The 17,587-nt window shown below is 42.7% G+C and overlaps 1 protein-coding gene across 5 annotated transcripts in view; it reads right to left on the bottom strand.

Moving 5' to 3' along the window:
* The window catches only part of LOC111246308 (multiple inositol polyphosphate phosphatase 1-like), a 37,702-nt gene extending 21,310 nt beyond the window's left edge, over nt 1–16,392 (bottom strand). The window contains exons 1-2 of one of the 5 annotated variants that reach the window (XM_086985830.1): nt 15,037–16,392; nt 5,578–5,689 (exon numbers count right to left, since the gene is read on the bottom strand). In XM_086985830.1, coding sequence (XP_086841956.1) covers nt 5,578–5,689; nt 15,037–15,077 — 153 coding nt within the window. In that variant the 5' untranslated portion in view covers nt 15,078–16,392. Of the gene's footprint in view, nt 1–5,577; nt 10,320–15,036 lie in introns of those variants that run through there. The other 4 variants (XM_022795679.2, XM_086985831.1, XM_086985832.1 and 1 more) reach the window with 4 other exon arrangements.
* Between the last annotated feature and the right edge of the window lie 1,195 nt (nt 16,393–17,587).

The following is a 17,587-nucleotide window of genomic DNA, read 5'->3' as shown; positions in this document are numbered from 1 at the left end:
AGAACTACTGTCATCTTCTTTTGCTCCTTTTAGCGCTCTTTTTTTCTGTTCCTTGTTCGATTCAGCTATTTCAGCAGACTCTTCTCAACAAAACAAACAATTGGAGTTGGTAAAGAAGGCATTCTACTGAAAGATGCTGGTAATACGATGGCAGCTTGAACAGCCCATCGTTCAAGTTCAGCTCTGTGTGTCTCCTATACGTGTTACTTCCACTAGGGCGACCAGATACTATTGGCTGCAGTCGTTGGCCCCTGCTTGCGCTTGCCCCCCGATCCTCTGCGGCATTTCTACAGCAACATCGACTTGGATGGGACAAATATGAACAACGAAATCACGTTCGGCTAAAAGCAACATATGCGTCAATGTTTTGCTTTATCGCCGCCATTTTGATCAGTGGACAATCCTTTGCATCCAACGATTACGGACGCGGCCACCAGTCCTTCTGCTGTCATGAGATGACGCATTCTTGATTTCCTCCACAGTCTTGAGTGGTCATTCTGGTTGAGTGCCCTCGTATAATCCAGTTTCGTGTCGTAGACCCCCCATTCATAGGCGGTAGTAACACGATAGCAATAATAACAACGTTACTTATATTCAGCTAAAACGACGTTTTTCACCTATCGAAGGTGTAACAATTAAATCATTGGCATTTCTAAACTTTAATGCCACTTGGTGAGCAAATGAGCCTGCGCGTATAACATCGCAGAACTTCAAAGAAAAACGTCCGGCACGGTTAACTTATACTTATCATATGTAAAATATATGAATGAACTGCTACTAACGACTCATTTCTATAAATATGTTATTGTTCGGTATCCATTGACGGATCTAATTCTTCTAGCTAACATTTCCGTAGTGCACAATAATGCCATAGCCGGTTAACGGTATCGTGATTTTTTATAGATCATAAATTATCGATTGTTGCTTAGAATTCACCAACGGATATAACTCATTTCGACAGTTATCGAGAGCTATTTATTCTTCAGGACAACTCGACTTAAACGCTTTCAACGTTTGCCGTCACGATAACGGCGGTGACAATCAGTTCTTCGAAATATTTGAAGTTAACAGGTTACTATCGCGCGACAGCAAAAGTTCGAACTCGATCCAAGCAATCTTTGATCAAGAGTGGCGCTCTGTGACTAACTCGCGTCTGAATATACGGGTTCCCCTCAGACGGAAACATATCCGAATGCGCAGACGAATTGTATCTGTAGAATATGACTCGTACAAACGCGTGCGAACTACTACTAATTTTAGAAGTGAACGCAGGAGTTTTACGACAAAAGCGTTAGTGTTAGTGTCAATTGTATATACACTGCTAGCGCAGATTTATTAGGCTACTGGTTGTAAATTGTTTGCGCTGGCTGTGCTCCGTCACGACAACATAATCAGCTTATATTTAGAACATTTAAGAATCAAGCAGCGTCAAAATCATAGCCAATTTAACTACGATATTACGTAACAATGCTAAGTTTACGAAGTGATGACATTCGGGTTAACGGTATAACGCATCGAATTCATGAAGACTATTGCGGTAGTAAAATTGTTTATGAGCGGCTATATAACATTGCTTACGCTCGGGACTGTCATAAGAAGGCTGTAATAATGTCTACTACTTACTATCGGATGAAAAGGGCTGGGTCGGATAACCTGAAGTTGACCAAAGGGAAACGCTCCACGTACATTACTACTACGATTATGCCTATCTAGTTCAAAATAAAGTAGGTAAATTCGCCAAGAAAAACCCAATATCAGGTGCAAGCGATCTGCTTTCATCAGTCGCTTACTACATGGGATCCTCAGCGTGGCGAATATCTAATACCTATTTCTTATAAATCGTCCGACGTTGCAGAATAAGTCAGTTTGCCAATTTTGAAAAAAATAAATGCTGAAACAGTAGTTACGCACCCGTGTGTGCAATTCGATTAACAGCCGCACTGGGTCTGACCGACTTACAACAAGCGATCTCCTTGCTGTTTCAAAGGTAAGCAATAAGAGAAATCACTTTTACCATTGAGATGCCGCCCCACGTCTCTCTTTCACCCTCTTTTTCTCTTGCTTCACGCACAAATGGCACAACACACAAAGTACCTCTACTGACGCTATCTGGTTCGGACTCCACCCTGCCCAGTTCATTATGGTCCATTCTGGTAGTTCTAGTACCTTTTGATAGTCTACGAGGCTCACGAAGACATGCTCCTTTTTATCCGAGTAGGCCTCATTGATGGTGCCATCCCTGCCAAACTGGCGTGCAGACGCCATCAAACGCTATCAAGTCTGAGAGCAGCCAATGTAAGTCCTGCTACGCCGCCAGATTGTGGTGTCATGATTTTTCATGAACCCCTTTTCGGCGATCAACTATATTTAGTAGTATAGCCATTCCAGTACGATGGGGCAGTATACATTAATCGACTACGAAGGACATGACTCCACCGCCGACAATTGCCAGAACCACACCGAAGCTCGTGCATTCGCGATCTGTTGCTGGCTGCTCTGTGACGCATGCGGAAGACAATAGACGTTGTCGGTGCTAAATAGAGAATCTGCGTGTATAAATGTATATCGGTCAATATTGTTCTAATTCTAGAATAACAGGAGAACGCTTTTGAGCCTCATACAAAGCACGCTTTTCTTGGCGTTGTCATAGAACGCGACAAATTAACAGTGGGCCGGAACGCAACGCCCTCTAGCAGCTCTGTTTGGAAAGAAGGTCGTCAATCGATCGGCTGAAATGTTCTCGACACGTTATCTCCGACGCAGATCCGTCCCACTCACCACAAAAAATACCATTCTTTCGTTATAGGCAATCGAAGTGGCGAAGTGAGATCTTGAATGGGCGGCTAAGTACATAGTTTAGCAATAGAGATATTATAATTTATCGTTTCATTGACGACCAGAGAAAACATCTATGTGACTACAGCTAGTTTTGAGCCAATAGTCTCAGGCTTGCTAGTTTTGGTTCCTGTCTCGGGATTCTCGAATAATTTACGCATATATTCAGCCACGTTGTCCTGAATATAATACCATGAATAATAATATCTTCATAATACATACAACGTATGCAATAAGAGATCAATAGCTGCATTGGGGTTAACGGGAAGCTTCAAAGTACCCATATACTTCAGGCAAAAAGTTGTTCGTGATCGTAATGGAGCCGAAGGAAGCTTTATTCAAATGTTATGTCAGATAATGATGACAATGGTAAGTTCAGATATCGTTTCACTGGTAGACAAATCGACATTGTAAAACATAGACAATAGAAACATTGCAAGTGTCAAAATCCGTTCTGTAGAGAAGGAAAGCAATGAAAATTCGGAAGCGTCTTACTTAATAGGCCGGCTTTCAAAACTGAATTGCCCAAAAGCTCCACTGTAGCAATGAATCGAAATAAGGCTAGGCAAAAATGAAGTCCTGTGCTACCGTTTAATAGGAAGTAAACGTCATTCGGCCTGATGGAACTTATTGCATTGCAGTTATGGATATCAAAAAGATCATTGAATTGTTTGTATGCACACGTGTTCCATTTATGCGGGCTTTTCTCCTTTTAATTGACAATTGTAGCACACTTTGGCAATGATCTTTTCTGTCGCTCGCCGAAAAAGACTGCAGCTTGTACGGTGGACTCATTGGTTGCTTTGGCACTTCCGTATTCTTCGTCCTTGATCGGAATATACCTAATAATCGATTCTCGTATCGTTTTACTAATACGCCTGTATTTATCCAGAGGTCTGACACATCAGGAACGGTACGCTATCGAAACATGTTTCGCACTCACCTCTTACTTGGCTGGTCGAGCTTTGTCTGCTGTGGGGTCATGCTTCTCAGCCCCAGAGGGGGTTGCTGGGCTCTGTTTTATGAAAGTGGTAAGTTGGCGAGGAATTTCAGGTGACTTCTTTATTCGTTTTAGTACCAGATGTCTAGCACGAACTCATGCACTGACCTCTGGATCTCAACACATGCAGCATTCATATGCTGACTACCGCAGTAAACGAACTCCCTAATCTTTCAGCAAGCTGTCATAATTTTTTTAATGGCTTATAACGAACTTCGACAGGATAACGCGTCACGAACCGTGACGCAAATAGCAAAAAGTCTACGCACCTAGTGAAGTGTCTCAAACTTGTTTTAACAATACACATGATGGTATCGAATATGTTAAACGTATAGAACATTGTTGTTATTCCTACTGCACCAACGATTAAGTTCGACTGTGTCAAATATAATATCGGTATTATCAATAGAGGTAGCGTACGAGAATTATAGTAGAGTGCAATGGCTTTTGGATGACCAAGAAGTGACTTCGTTTACGTTACGAGTGAACTGTGGGGTGCAGCATGCGTTGCTAGCGCTGATAGATTTAATTATTTCCAAAATGGAACATTTCTAGTTTTAACTGTCCTTACTTGATCCCCTTTTATTATTTATTTGTCCTATCAATGTGTACTTAAGACTAGCAGAATCGATCTTGGAGGAAGCGCAGTCCCCCCTGTAAACACATCAATTTAGATCTGTGATTGGCCAACGCGTAATCATGTGACTGCATGAATGATACCAGTCATAGCAGACTGGTGCCGCTCTGGCACCGATTAAACTACCTGGTGGTAGAACCAAGATCAATGAGCTAATTGAAACGGCTTGTGCTGTGGTCTCGGCAAAGTAACTTACGATACATCCGGGTATCGCATAATTCGTGTACCATACGCATTATCTGGCAATTATCATGTATAGAATCATAAAAATGGTCTCACATTTATAATTTAAGGTCACGTGGCAAGTATAGACGCAAAGTTGGTTCCAGATCGATTCTGCTTAGAACGAGATGCTAAACAGACCCAACTCCCAGAGAACCGTGTCCGAAACCCCGCGGGCAAAGCCGTCCCATAAGCACGTATACTACGTTTAACGGGGAGCCGGTGTTAAACTGAACGTATCTTTGTTGGGTTTTTATGCCGCAGGCGTGTGAATACATTCATAGCGACCGATGTCGTTTTTGCATAAAGATACGCCGTATTATGCTGTGGATTTTTTTTTCTCTATATACCTATCAAGCAAAGACGTGAATGTTTTGAACTACGTTTTATCTCTTGCAAAGTGGTTTGCGTTCCGTGCCTATTTTACAGAAAAATGGTTTACAGGGGGAAAGACAGGAGATGTTTGAATAAACTTTACTGAATTTCCTCTTTCTTATTAATCACATGCGACTATACGCCTATTACGCTGCTGTTAAATGAGTGTCATCTTGACAATGGACAGTGGTCACGTATCGTGTGCTTGCTCTAAATATAGTGAGCTGTTTTGGTACGGTGCCCACTAAGGTTCTCCTACGGTTGATCGTCTGGTGCTATTCTTTGAGACAGCTGATGGGCCAATTAAGCGATATTTATATATGGATCGTCACTTTGGGCGGTTCAAATAGATTGTCCCAGCTCTTAATCGTTCTAGCTGCCATAGTTACATTCGGTAATAGAAGAAAAACAACTTGATCGTTTCATCAGAATGTGTGTTACTGACATGGAATGAACAGAACTAGATTTTATTAAACACTCTTCGTCCTTCACATATACCTGTACTTACCGACAGTGCGCAGCAACACCGTATGCAAACCTTCATGTTGCTCGTTCGACGCTTCGATGACTTATCATCGAGAAACAGGTCTGGATTCACGTGCATTACACCCTCGACGTTCCTGTACGAGACGCCAATCGTACGTCGCGCCAGGTTCAGTTCAGTAGACATGTTCCGTACGCCCCGCCATCAGCATATAGAGAGCGCGCCAGTTACACCACGCAGGCACCAGAAGCACCACCAAAGACGAAAATGTCACAGGACCATCCGTAATCGTGATTACAGCCGTCAAGAAACAACAACAACAACAACAACAAAGTAACAGCGTCAGAGCTCACAATGGTCACGTCACTTCAGACTTCACCAGACTACGGGAAATCGAATCACCCGTTCGAATCACGCACTAAGTTCCATTTGATCCGCGGGTACGATCTGTTGTACAATCTCGCTCAATGGGGATGACTAATGTTTGCACAGATAGGATCAAAAATGGTACATATTATCTACGCTGGTAAGCGCTGATATCTTGGCAATTTCTCTTGCCACATCTATCTTTATTATGCGCTTTGTTTTGACGATGCTTATGCGTGATAAAGTTTTTGTTGTGCAACAAGTGTCCGGGGCTATTAGAGTGCTAGTCGGTGCAGCCAGTTACAGGAACATTGCAGGCACTTAACCTAAGTCAGACGTTTAGCTACTCTAGCTGATCGGGTTGGCCTTCAAGCAAAAGGATCGGCGGATTAGTGCCACTGTTACGTTCACTGCTCTGTAAAATGGGTCTCTAGGACTAGTGGTCGCAAGCAACGTACTAAGTTCGTCGCGGCGCCATCAAGAGCTGTCATTAATCAGATGATATTTTGCTCTCTCTAGCATTTCAATCGCTCTTTTCTAACTCTGTCAACCCTTGCACCTAACCAGAGCTCCTGTAGGAGGTGTAATTCAACTCACAATTGTCAGTGGAATACATCTAGACCTGTTTTATTCAAACAAAACAAGCAAACATAAAATAAATATCGATAACGCTTTGCGTACACAAAACACCGATCGTATCCAACTATCGAACTCTTCAAAGTTCAGTAATCCAAGTTAGTAGTAAAATACAGAAAAATTCGAAAGATCACATATTAACACTGATAACTGCAGTGCTTAACCGTTCCTTGCGAGCGCATTGCATATCAGAGTGCTGCTGCCTCCCGTCCGTCCGCCGTGCGGGTGCGGGTCCCGGTCAACTATCGACAGTCGCAATGTTTTGTAGCGCGTAGCAGCTTTACGGCTCTAGAGAACAAATGATGTCCTGGCGGCTTCACGCTTTAACCAATACAGGCCACCCTCTCCCCAATGGCGGCGATCGTGCCGGTGGCAGCAGTAAGCGAAGGCAGCGGTGTTTGTAGAGACATCACAGCGGCAGCCACAGCTGTAGCAAACCACCCTAACCATCATTACAACCGGCTGACAGAGCATAGTTCATGGAGAGAACCATCAGTTAATGGCCCGACACTTGCACCACCGGCAGCAAAGCAGCCGATGCTGCTGCCGTTAGCCGTAGGCCTACATTCGCCCGGGGTGAAGCTCTTTATGGTTCGCTGCCACTGTTTCCTCCACCGTGTATGTATTATAGCAGGCATTTGAGAAAGAGTAGCCATATAACCCAACAGACAAACATTTCGTCACACACATATATATCATATATATATATATATATATAGCACATGAACGTGTCGTTGGGCTTTCCTGTTCCTTATGTTAGTGCTGTTTCACCTCGTGTGAGAAACTTGTAACGAACTTTGTTCGAACTCTCCACTTTCTGTAATTGAGCTTAACTCATTGTTTCTTTTGCTTGAAGACTATTATAACCTGGGAGAGCTGTAGTGGTCTTCTGACTGGTTTGCGACGTAATCAGCCGGGCTCATTAGTAGTGACACTATAAAAATGACTATGCAGTCTGGGCCGTAATTTAAACTTGTACTGCTCACCGTCTATGTTAAAACGTGGGTTAATCTTTGCGCTGTAGATTACGTCACGGATCTCCGCAAAGTCTGATCATGTTTGTCAAGGAACCGCGTCGTGAGTTCAGTTCTGCCCCAGAGAAGGGTACCGCAACATCGTCAGTTTCATATTTTTGATGTATCGGTGCTTTTGGACATTTTTTACCATTACATTCTGTTACAATATCCGTTTGAAGAGAAGACGGTCGTACCGTATTATTTAGATGTGCCGTTTATAGAACGCTAGCATTGTTTGAGCTAAGAAATAGTCAATCGGGTTGCCAAAGAGTCTAATCATGCGGAAATTGAAGGTAGTTAATTATGTATGCGCTATCTGCTACAGACAGAACAACAAAGAAGGACTGCTATTTATGTTTTGTGAAGACAGAAGACATCTTCGCGGTGAGATTTTGAAAATGCCTTCATAGGAGGTTGCCATGCTTTGAGATCTACGATTTCAGGACGAGGAGCTTAAAGCCTGCTGCCTTTACCAGCACTTGTAACCCTCTCATTCTACGCAGGCTCGTTACAAATCCATTTGACAATTATAACAATATTCCAGTTCTGTTATTAGATTCGAACAGATAATGGGCAGATGTTCGTATCGCCCTTTATATTGTAGGCAAGATAGATTCTTGAGCTCACTAAATTAGTTATAGCCTTTCTTCGCATTCGGACTTACATTAAGCAAATGACGCAAACCATCACGCCTGTTACCTGCATCCCATGAGACAAAGTGTTAACCCATAAGTCAACAAAAAAAAACAAATTCAGTTAATTGCCATCCGAATTTAGTGTATTATATTTAATTAAAACGAATCAGTGCAATACAACAATCGAAAGTTACACTTTCAATTCGGTCCTGTTTAAGGACTGATGTGCGTCGTTCAGATAGGTTCTAGATGTAGGACCGCATAATTGCCTTATGAAATAATTAAGTAACGTTGGAACGTAGCAATGACTTCACACGTGCTACCCATCACATACTGCGTATAACAAATCCGAATGTTGTAATGATTTGGCTACCAAAATAAAGATACCTAGGTATAAATAAAATAATAGCTACGGTGACGTACGTCGAATTTTTTCCGCGATCAGCCGCTGATCCTCACATGGCTATGCCTCTTGGGCAATTGCACAACATAGGAAACAGATACCATGTAAAACGCTCGACGCGCCGTGGAGAAGGTATTCCAGCATCGTGACGATACAGTCGCACGTTTGCACGCAACAGCACGCACACCCCTCTTCACTGTCGGCCATTTTTTTATACGTAGACAATGGGACCCAAAGGTTGACCACAAAAGTAACTACCTATCTTACGTAGTATTATTGGCAATTCACTTTACTTCACATTTAGGCGCAAAACAAGGTAGCTACTAGTCGACCGTAGACAGTGTACGAGCTACAGTGTGGTTAAATTAATCTGACTTTGTCAGTAATAATGGCACCGCTCTGGTAATGACAACTTTAGGAGTAAGTGCTGCGCTTGTTTACGATACGGGCAGGCAGAGCAAAGCACAGATGACGATGAATTTAAGAACGTCTTTGAAACACACGTATGGGGAACGTCTGCACACTTTTTGAATACGATCACACACATCCACCTGTAAAATGTGCTTGTGCTGAGGGCAATGTATCAGTGATGAGGGCAATGATTTCGTGGATGGGGCACATAAACTTCTGAGGGAAACTGAGATAAAACAAGCCCAAATCTACAATCGAGAATATCATACGAAGTCGGAATACGTTATAATATATGTTCACACGTATTTTTGTTCCGGTACAATAAACAGTCGTCTATGTGCTGAAATGGGGGGTGCAGCTTTGTGAACGCGGCTCTAAACGGAGCTAAACGCGATAAGTTAACATCGTTCAAACAAGCAAGTTGAAGTCAACTGACTTAACAAACGGCGACGCCTGGCTAGCCGGAATTCATTATAAAGTCTCTACTGAATTCCATGAATTCGTGGTGACACAAAGTGACTGTTTATGGCTCGCTCTAACGTAGTTTTTTGACCAATTAGGGGTAAACATACACCGGGCAAGTATAATTAGCTAAATAGGAAGAGCTATGCTTGTCTCATGTCTTGCTAAGATCAAAAGTCGATTAGTGAAACGATAGTTTTTAAGAGACTTTTACTTCAACGTTTCTCAAATCAAAGGCTAGGTGACTTTTTAAGTAAGCGGTAGCCAGAGTCCACCGAAGCTGTTCGTCGTTAAGAGCTACACAAACATATCGAGTTAACAAATGATCGATTTCAGAATTTGCTGAGCACCGGCCAAGACCAATTCGCGAACGTCACTTCGTTGAAACGTGCGTGTTTATCTTTGCAAAAGCCTCTGGGTTGGGTGATTTACGCTCCTTTGTTTGTATCTGGGTCTGCCTTCTATTACACTTCCGCCAATTACAGCGGCTAGTTCAGTTGCTAGTGGTGAGCGCGATCCCTCCCGTCGTTTGCGCGCGAGCTCTTGCCACTTGGTCAGTGAGTTGTCACTAATATTTATCTTATGGTGATGATGACTGCGATGACCATGATGATAATTTCGTCTGCTGTTCGAGTAGGGCGAGTCAGTTCTTTGGCGTGTGCTGTTCAATCGACCGACGTAAGAGCCCGGCGATTGGATATGTCGGCCTTTGTGTCCTTGTTAAGTAAGTGCCGCCGTTGTGGCTGCTGTAGCCATCACCACCACTATCAATAACTCTACTGCGACTCGACGTGATATGTGGCACCTGCGCTCGCGGAAGCGACTCAAATAGTCGCGTTTCCAATAGCCGTTGATAGCTATGGTGGGATCGTCTCTAGCGAACTGGCCGCGGCGTTGAATACAAATGGGAGAGGGAACGATTTTCAAAAAGCCGAAACTAGCACGAAGGCTGAGCAAAGGTAACAAAGAAGTAAAGTTCTCACGCCATTAATATCGAATAGAGACACTCGCACATATGCTTACATTCGCATATACTACAAGAGATCAGAGAGGGGTGTGAATATCTCAAGGATGATAAGAAGAATCGATGTGAAGAAGGATCGTTATGCTTGTGGTTGTTGCCGTGCTTCGTGCCGGCATTAATAACAATAATGTGGCAAAAGACGATTCCATTATGGAATTCGTGCTTTGAAATGAACGCGGTACAGGTTAATGAAGTCATCACTGATTCGTACGTACCGATCGTCTAGCTAACACTTAAGATTCAATTGTGTAGTGAAGATTTTTTCGTTTTAGAGTTTGGGTTTGGCAGCTTCAAAGGCGATACGTCGAAGATAATGAAATAGCTTGTCGGGGTCAAGTTGAATATCCGTCTTTGGCTGTGTCAGTGGTCAATGCAGAATAGAATATTAGGAAGACACCATGATGATATTTTATAATCCAAACAATCATTTGGATAGTATGGATCATTTAAACGGCCCTTTTTATTAGAACTTCCCTCGTAACACGTATGCTAAATCAGTTCCCTGTTCTTAGGTAGAGCTTCGTTTTATACCAAGATCCCATCTTGCATCTTTGTGGGTAGTTATCATCTGAAAACTTAATCAGAACGTTCTCATTTGTCACCATGCCATTGCTCGACTGAACCGAAACAAATTCATAGCCCCTGCATATCTTCACAAACGACTAATACCTTTCCTTATTTGACAAATCGGTAAATAATTAATTTTAAGAAACGAACACAATAAATGTTAAAGTATAACAACACGTAATATGTATTTAGTTTTGCTAATATATAATAACAGAAGTTCCTCGTTTATCTTCGATTGAATACGGAGCATGTAGTTACGCAAGTTAGTAGTAAGCAACCTAGTTAGAACCAGCAACAGAGTTTTCCAGCGGAACCTTTTCTGTTAAAAAGCCTTCGTTACCTTTTGCGCTAAAGGGCCAACTAATCGTGGAACGAACAATCCCTTAGTATGCTATCATTTGTAATACATCGTGCGATACAACGCAACCTCTCCTCGCCGCTGCTGATAACCTTTAGATTACTCGGAAATGTAAACTTTCACTGGCTGAATGATCAGCGGTTGGCGGACTGAGAAATATAGTTTCGGGTCGTTCAAAATTTCATGTAGGACTTGTAAGTAGCTGTTGCCTTTTGTGATTGTTATCTCGTATATAGGGGGGACTGCGAGGCGTTGCTGTCTATTCTGTAGAAGCCCACCGAGAACGCATATGACACACTACGTGTCAACGAAGAAAGTTATATACCTCATACTATATTCTCTTGTGTGGACTACAGACATGAGAGACTAGTAACTGGGGATCATCATCCACGACTGAGATTGATGACCGAGGGCTATCGTGAGCGACGTTCGTAGGCGGTGATGCCTATGAATCTGCTTGTATCACTCACATTCGTTACTTCCGAGCAATGAGTTCTTAAGCGGAACAAGGGACAGGCACGAATTGGCAAGACACATCCGCATGCATACGTACATATAGCAATATAGTAATCCTTCATTGCTTCCCGTTTTTTGTTTCTTTTCGACAGCAAGCGACGGAAGCTGACATTATTGTCAAGTGTAGGATGGAATCATTTTGCTTCTAAACAGTGACAACTTCTCAGAAAAAGTTGGTGAATTGGCTCGGTTCTTAGTAGTAGAACAAAGAAAGTAAACATGCACAAATCCGATGAAAGGGTCTGGGAACGGGCTAGCCGATGAGTACAGGGGGCAATTCAAGGACGCTGTAGCCCCCACGGCAGATTGAATAGTTTGACCGACTAAACGACTGGTGACGTGGTTACTGCTAGCGTGAGGGGGCGCATTCAAGAGGGCTGATTTTAATCTCTAGCCAAATCAACGCGTTTCGGTTTCTATGAATATTACGCAATGTATAAGAATGAACGAGACATAGGAAGGAATACCCGTACGACATAGGAAGAAAAGAATGATAACACAAATGTCGAGCTAAGTATTAGGTAAACGAATGAAGCTTGCTTCTCTACCTCGTTATTCCATCCAGCCTTGCTGACAACTTTCAATGTCACAACAGTGCAAGACATCGGGGGACATTGGCAGTGCTAGCAGGATGTATTGGTACTATACAGTTATTCGAGGAAAAACATTCTCTGTTGATGTGGGGCTCGGTAGCGGAAAACGGAAGGACCTGCGACGAGCATAGACGTATCGTCTGCTTATTATATTCCATGCAAAAACACCCTACGTTGCACTAGTGCTGATCACCGTTCACGGCAGTGGCTGCTATCGTTCATTTACCCAGTAAGTCACGTGAATTTTTTGTCGGTGGGATTGATGACAAATCGAGGCCCTTCCAAGAGAGTTAAAGCAATGGCCGTTATAGTGAACCAACTCTAATAGTTCGAGTGAGTAGTTGTGACACTGCGTCAAACAAAGCCGGAAGCGCTTTGTGTTTGTTGTTACTATTGTCATACGAGTCTTCTATTTGATAGGAATTGTTTAATAAAATAGATGGGAATCAATCCTTTAGGCGACCTTTTTTTGGTAAACCGCAACGCTAGACTCCGAGTTCAAGAGGAAGCAAGCGATGAGAAAGTCACGATAATGAAATACTCAATATAATCTATACCGTACCATGTCAATATATATAACTATTGGAAATTCGTCGACACACGTAAAACGATCGAAATAACTGAGCGGAATAAAGAAAAAAAATCCAGTGTTGATTAAAGGACCTACACTAAGTTTCATGAGAACATTTCGTTTGGACCCAACCTGAAACCATTTAAATGCACCATCGGATGTACTTCTGCAATCGTGCCTATACAGTGGGCATTGTGTAGATCCATGGGTCATAAACCATGATGCTCCTACTCCGATGGAAATGAACGGAAAAGAAATTGATCTAATATACAAACTCTTAAAAAAAAGAGTTCAATGTGTGAGCCGTCCGTACAGTTATTCTTTGTTTTGTAAACGTCCATCGCCCTTAGTACCCCTTGTAGCCACGTTAGAGTCTCTACTAAGCATATTGGTACCGTTTTGAACACTAACATGCCAGACATGTCGTGATTGTTCCATACATTTAACTCGTTCATCTGAGCAGTTAGCTTGGGCTGGCCACTGAAATGGTAACGTTATGAAAAGGACAATGACGCGGGTGCTTTACAATCCCACAGGCAATACGGTCCCTAGAACCGAATCCTTTTTGTGCACATCGCACCACTGGCGTGTTCGATGGTTTGCTGGACAATCCGTATCTCTCAGCACAAACAGTCATACAATGCTGATAGTAGATAGATTCACCTCACGATACGTTCATTTGCAAAGTTAGCACATACAGACAGGACCAGGTAAGTTTTTTTTTTTCGTTCTGGTTCGAAGCTTACGTATCTATGCCTATGAATCTTACACGATGAGCTGAGTTAACTTGCTAATGCGAGGGAAACAAGTAGCGATATCTAACACGGCTTTGGAAAAAAAATACAATAATTTTTCATCAAATCTGATCATTGGCAAAGAATTCCACCGCTGCTATTGTCGGCGCCACAGCGGACTTATGGCCTTTCCCTTGATACTCCGTTTGAGCTGTTCGATTTGAGTAAAAAAAATCAGGCATGATGACACAATGACTGTATGTTTGTATAAGAAATTGAGAAGTACACGAGGTACTCGCTGCATGCGAGTACCTGCCACCTGAAACAATGCTGAGTAACAGATAGAACTCGCATAAAAATGTATGAAGACTATGAAAAAAAAGCAAATAAAGAGAACAAGATATATATAATAATAAGAGAAGAAACAAGCTGGAAAAAGGTCGCTGGCTTAAGCTCAGCCAACGACGTGCGCTACGATTAAATAAGTAGACAAAATATAGAACAGATCATTAGGAGACGCTAAGAAATTGCTTCAAAATTGTTATGTGTTGATAATTCGTGCCGGTTTACTTTTGAAACAGTGGCCAATATTGATCTTAAGTAAGGTGAGGTAATTCGCCTAATTCATGAGTTACTTCCTGTCGGTATCGTTTATATGGTCTGGCAAAAAAGTAGCTATACGCGGGCTATATATATATAGAATAGAGGATAGTGGGAATTATTGTTAAAACGTATCCCATCTGGCTGTTATTTTACCGCATTCGTAGAGATAAAGTGGTTGCGTACATCTGGCATGTAATAGTCAGAGATCTGAAGTACTGCACTAAATTGGTGATGGAATAGATGATGGGTGTACACCATTACATAGACATGCTTTAAATGTGGTAAAAGGTAAATTTATTTTCAACGAAATATTTAACACGCGATAAACGAAATTTCTATTTCTGGCCGTCCTCTTGGTAAATAGGAACGATTAAGCGAGCTTTAAGTCTTAAATTTATTACGGTTTTTTTTTCTTTTGCAGAAAAATATTGGGGTAATGAACTAAACTATCATCTTTAGTCTTGGGGGGGAGGGCTAATCTCAGTTCTAAAAGGCATTTTTTTTTTCGTTAATTGCCACAGATAATGTATGAAGAGAATTTGCAGTGTTTGCACTTTATTTCTTACGTAGAATCTACCGTTTGCTCACCGTATAAGCAACAATGTTGGTTCGCCTCGACCAGCTGCCATTGTCTCTGCGTGTTCTACGTACTCTTCAGATCTAGCGCATAAAAAACTGAATTTGTCTCATAACAGCTTTTCACTGGCCGTATTTCAGCGGATGAGATCAGATGGTATCCTTAGCACTTTTACGTTGTTAGAACGTCAACAAAAATTCATTCGCCATTCGTATGATTGTCACGTAATTTCAGTACTACACGCACATACATACACACAGTACAATGCAGTACTATGAACAGAGAACACTTGATAGTTGTATCACGAAAGCATGTTTCTTAAGATATTAGAAACAATACTCTTGTAAAAAAAAAAAAAAAATAGTATTTCGGTGATAGTTTATCAGGTCCATGAATAGGACACGCCTTTCAAAGCTAGTCCCGCTAAGAATTCGGCAAGGCTACAATTATGACTGTTCATGTGATCCTGGCTGATGCCTCCCTAACAAACGGCCGGCTTCTAACGAACAGCTCACCGTCACGGTCCAATGGACAGCGACAAGCACGGATACGCAGTGTTATTTTTCAAGGACTGTTAGCAAAGTGCAGAAAACCAAGTTGACACCAGCGTGCGATATGGATATCGAAAATGGCAGTTGTGATACGGCGGCAACTCGCTGCTCTCCAGCTACTCTATACCGGGCACAGTCTTAGAGCACACTCAATTGGCAGTCCATCTGTAAACCTACGGCGCATTGATGACAAAGTGAAGAAGAAAAACTAATGCCAGAACGAGACAGTGATACCCGCACCCGACATGGCTTGCCGTGGCCGATGGATGCGCCCAATTCTGGAACTCAACGCCGCGTATAGATCGAGGAAATGGTCTATGTCGAAAGTAGCGAAAACAAGCCGGCAGCAACAGTCACTTGTTGGTCGCAAGCACAACACTGGCTTTCTATACATCAGTCACAAGCACTACAGTCGGCGGAGTTTCGTTGGTCTCGCTCGCTATTCTATGAAGACGCACTGCCGGCGGCAGTAACAACCTCGACAGCGGAAATGGTAGCGCCCGAGTGTGGCCGTCGCCGAGAAGTCTACGGTGGAGTTAGTTGACGCCAAGAAGCGAAGCAAGCAATGTGCTCTCACTCGGCCGGCTTTGGTGGCGACGCGCTGGCAGGTCGTCTCGTACTCGTTGATTTTTCGGGTGTATACCTCCGACTGTTCAGGGCTGGTTTTGGCTCCGACCCGAAATTATCAACCGGCTACGAGTAGCGTGGCATAGCCCAGCTGCCTACATATCAAGGTTGACAAACATGGGCGAGAAAAGAAAACGATACATCCCTCGGATGCTGTACTGACGCTGGTCAGACCACCAGTGCTATTACAAGCAGTAAGACTTACGGTAGAAGGTGACTGCCAAGGAACAAGCTGGACTGAAATGCCACATAGAATTATTAAAACGAAAGCTGAGCATCCATTTGCGGAAGTTATTAAACAGGACATAGGTAGGCCGATAAGCTTATTAGGCATTAGCACGGCTCGTTCGTTCGTTCATTGCCTATGCCTTCATCACCAGCGGTGCCAACAGCACGTGCGCTCGTTTGTCGAACACAGCATTAACGCTCCAGCGAAAACATGCCGTAGGTAGAGTTCGATGCCTAGGAAAGATAGTAGAAAGGAAGGCGAGCTGAACAGTCTACGCGGAAAGTTACGTGACCACCGATGCTACGACAGACGAAGGGCAACGAAGCGCTGATGTCACGCGAGTTGCTGACGTCAGCCGCCGCAGGTCAATTTGTCTCACACAAATCTCGTCATTTTCGACCGATGGGCTGTCGCTGCTGGGGTAAACCGGCCGCATGGCCGAACAAAGACCGTTCAAGCAAGAGGACTGCTCGCAATACAACGCCACTAACAATAGTGAGGCAAGAAACAATAACAAAAATCGATGTTAGTTAAATTAACGTACGGAACGTGATTCTGAAATTGTGTGTGTTCGTACTATCGAACGGCAGGCAGAGAGTGGGTGACTTAAAAGCATAGGTGCGCACAAGATAGTACTAAAGAAACGATTTGACAAATACATGGAATGCAGGGGCCCACTTAGGTGACGATTCACTGAATGATTATTCAAAAAAAGATATGAGCTAGTGAGAAACAGAGCAACACGAGAGTTTGGTGAGTAAATGTTTAGCCGAAACAAATAACACTGAACACGTTGATGGTCGGTGCCTTTTCGGGGCAAGGCTATCAAGCTTTTTAAGTCTGATCTGCCTATACAGGTTTACTGAAATGTTATATATTTTGATAAGTGGTTCAGCTTACCGAGCAGAATCGTGAAATGTCTGAAGTCAAAGACTATAAACTAGTTTTCAATGCGGAATTTAGAAAGGGTAAATGGCAAAACTTAACTAGTCGTATCATTGGTTTAATTAATACTGTCCATAAATTTTTTTTGTGATGGCGCCAAATTCGTAAAAGTACGCTGCAGCTTAAATAGCGAATATCAGATCGATATGTCGTATTTACCTCGATTTTATAACAAGTTTTTTAAAGAGTCACTTCTAGCAATCAGGCTGT

This window comes from Varroa destructor, unplaced genomic scaffold (genome assembly GCF_002443255.2).
Source record: "Varroa destructor unplaced genomic scaffold, Vdes_3.0 BEIS01000003.1, whole genome shotgun sequence".
In the NCBI taxonomy this organism is placed as follows: Eukaryota; Metazoa; Arthropoda; class Arachnida; order Mesostigmata; family Varroidae; genus Varroa; species Varroa destructor.
The sequence above is the reverse complement of the archived record's forward strand: the minus strand, read 5'-3'. Positions and strand labels throughout refer to the sequence as shown.